Below are 2,804 nucleotides of genomic sequence, written 5' to 3' on the forward strand. Positions count from 1 at the left end.
TTTAAATAATAAAAAAAATAAGTTGAGATTAAAAATCAATGAAAAGAAATCTGTAAATCTATCGATTTTATGAAGTAAGCCTTGGTAAAGATCGCCCAAAACTAAAATTGATACATGAACTTTCTGCGATAAAACTATGTTTTCAAATATGACAAAACTGTAATTTATTGTATATTAAGTAATCGATTAAGATGTGTATAAATCCGAAGAATAGGACCTGTCATACAAACTTGTCGATTAAAGCTTTTTTGTGTCATTAGTTGGTCTATAACTAAGTTTTTGATTAAAAACTGCATATTAGTGAAAAGATGTTAGTAGATTAACAAACCGAGTTGTTCCTAAGCTTAACGAGGTGGTTTATCTCTGTAACCTAAAAGAGACATCTCTTTTAAGTAGAATAAATCTAGTAAGAATAAATGCTAGTAAAAATTCATTTTAATTAACGTTACGATATTGACATGACACATTTATCTGAGATGATATATACGCTAATGATGATATACGCTAAGCCTAAAAGAAGACGAAACATTTCGTCGAATTGTTTGTGACTTACTGACTTTGAGTAAGTTCAGGAAGAAAATACTGCACAAGGAGCTTATATCCCCGTTCCAAACAAGAAATACTTTAACAAGAGATTTTTTAGAGTTTTGATATTGGAAATGCTGAGTATTTTATACTTTATTAAAATCCGTTTGTACCTCAAAAGTCTGTTAACATTATACTAACATATTTTGGAGACCGGCACTTGAAAGTTTATGGTAAATAAACTGTTATGAAACTTTCTTCTCTATATACAGCTTTTAAGTGATTTCACAAATATTATTTCAACATTAAAAAACTGAAAAAAAATATTATATGTACTTAAGAACAAATAACTATCACCTAAGAGTATATTTATATTAAATTAATTCAATTCAAAATTATATAAAATAAAACTTAAATTATATTTAATTTTTTTATAACACTTACTGCGGTGTGCTTTATCAGAAGGATCTCTACGCAATACAATACGTCTTTTTGATGAACAAATCGGTCCCGAATCAACATCGTGTATAACAATTTTAATAGCTTCACCATCCATTGATGTTTGACGACGTGGTGCTTCTAAATCCTCTAAGTTGGGACCTGTAAAAGCAGCAACTGGTGGCGGTATAGCAGCAGGTATTGTGGCTGGAAGAGCACCACGATCACGAAGAGCAGTTATGTCAGGTCTTAATAAAAGAAAAATAGATTTTCACTTACAATAATAATTTGTAAATATTAAAAAATTTTAAATATAAATATACTTATACAAATATAAATTGAAATTTTTATTTTTAATGTATGTAAGGGATTTTAAGTTTATTTATTTAAAAAAAAAATAAATTATATTGAAAAATATAAATAAACGAAATCTCTCCTTGAACATTCACAAAACTTTCTAACCGATAAACTCTCTTTCACATGCACAAATCAACTTATCCCAATGGAAACGACCAAAACTTAATTTAATTAGTATAAATTGATTTAGTTTCAGTTCCGAAAGGCACTATTCTCTATATACACATAAGGGGTATAATACAGATATTTAGAGTTAAATATATAAAATAAGTCAAATCATGGATCCTAGTTATTTCGTAGTAGATATTTAATTTTTTTTAATAAAAAAATAATTGATAAATATTCTTAAGTTAATGACAGAAGAAAATATCAAAACCCTGTAATATTGACTTAAAAACAAACTAGTTTATTTTAATGAAATTAAACAAGAAAAAAAACAATATTATTACATTATTTTCAGTAAAAGAAATAGAATCTACTATATATGTTTCTCAAAATGAAAATATATTATATATATATTGAAACTTACAGTTGTGAACCACGTCGCCGCATACGTCTGTCATCGTCCACAGTTAATACAGGACTACCTTTATCAGGACTAGGTGACTCATCATTTTGTAAATCCTCAGATGGATGTGGCACCCTAAAACTGGGTCTACGTGAACCAGGTAAAGCTATTTGTGGTGCCATGCCATCACCTGGTGAGCGTTGCAATTGTGCACCGGCTGCAACTGCTTGTATCAAGCCAGGCGCAAACACATCATAAGCAGATTTTCTTTTATGAATAAAAATATTAAATAAATAAATTAAATTTCGAACTATCTACATTGTACCAGCTACATACCTTCTTGGCATAGCGGGTATACCTAAACCAGCATCACCACCAACACCCAAGCCCCCAGCACCAATGCCACCTGTTCCAGTTGCTCCACCACCAGTTTTCATATCATCATCATAGCTATGCTGTCGTGCTACACGTGAGCCACGTCTCGATGCAATACGTGACAATGGTGGTCCAAATGCAGGCTCTTCACCTTGACGTGGTGGACTTGACGAACGACTTGGTGCCATGCTACGTCCACCGCCACGCCAGTCACCATCACCGCCCGGCGTTTTGTTACCCTTTAACTGCTTTGTTATTAAATTTGCTTTATAATGTGCTTCAGGTTAGTGTGATGGCATAAACTTACCTTTTCCAATTCTTTTAGTGAGGCAGGCGATACATCCGAGTGTCTCCTTAATTCTGGACTACGTGGAGGTGCTAAAGCTGCACCATTTGCCGGTGCTAATGTTTGCGTACTGGAACCTAATTTTGCATCTGAATGACGTCGTTGTAAAGCCTCTAACACAGGTACGTCTAGCATAGAATCTGTGGAGTCTTGCGGTATGCAAACACGTGAGGCCATTTTCCGTCGGCAAACACTGCAGCGCCACATATTCTGTAAGTAAACAAATCCATAAATCATTCTTAATGCTTTTAAACC

The 2,804-nt window shown here is 32.7% G+C and overlaps 1 protein-coding gene across 1 annotated transcript; it reads right to left on the minus strand.

Annotated features, from left to right (window-relative positions):
- Positions 1-344: 344 nt before the first annotated feature.
- LOC119678520 lies at positions 345-2,756 on the minus strand. The gene is made up of 5 exons (XM_038090387.1): positions 2,511-2,756; positions 2,165-2,451; positions 1,850-2,095; positions 970-1,211; positions 345-403 (listed from the first exon to the last, which is right to left on the minus strand). The coding sequence occupies exons 1-5, from the start codon at positions 2,754-2,756 to the stop codon at positions 345-347; spliced, it is 1,080 nt and encodes a 359-aa protein (XP_037946315.1).
- Positions 2,757-2,804: the final 48 nt, after the last annotated feature.

Source organism: Teleopsis dalmanni, chromosome 1 (genome assembly GCF_002237135.1).
Source record: "Teleopsis dalmanni isolate 2A chromosome 1, ASM223713v2, whole genome shotgun sequence".
Lineage (NCBI taxonomy): Eukaryota > Metazoa > Arthropoda > Insecta > Diptera > Diopsidae > Teleopsis > Teleopsis dalmanni.

What these genes read in the sequence shown, in the direction of transcription:
- LOC119678520 (XM_038090387.1), bottom strand. Translation starts at nt 2,756, where the DNA reads ATGTGGCGCTGCAGTGTTTGCCGACGGAAAATGGCCTCACGTGTTTGC. An exon ending in ATACCCGCTATGCCAAGAAG is followed by an intron (nt 2,096 to 2,164) that starts GTATGTAGCTGG and finishes TATTCATAAAAG; the next exon opens with AAAATCTGCTTATGATGTGT. An exon ending in CGGCGACGTGGTTCACAACT is followed by an intron (nt 1,212 to 1,849) that starts GTAAGTTTCAAT and finishes TCTTTTATTAAG; the next exon opens with ACCTGACATAACTGCTCTTC.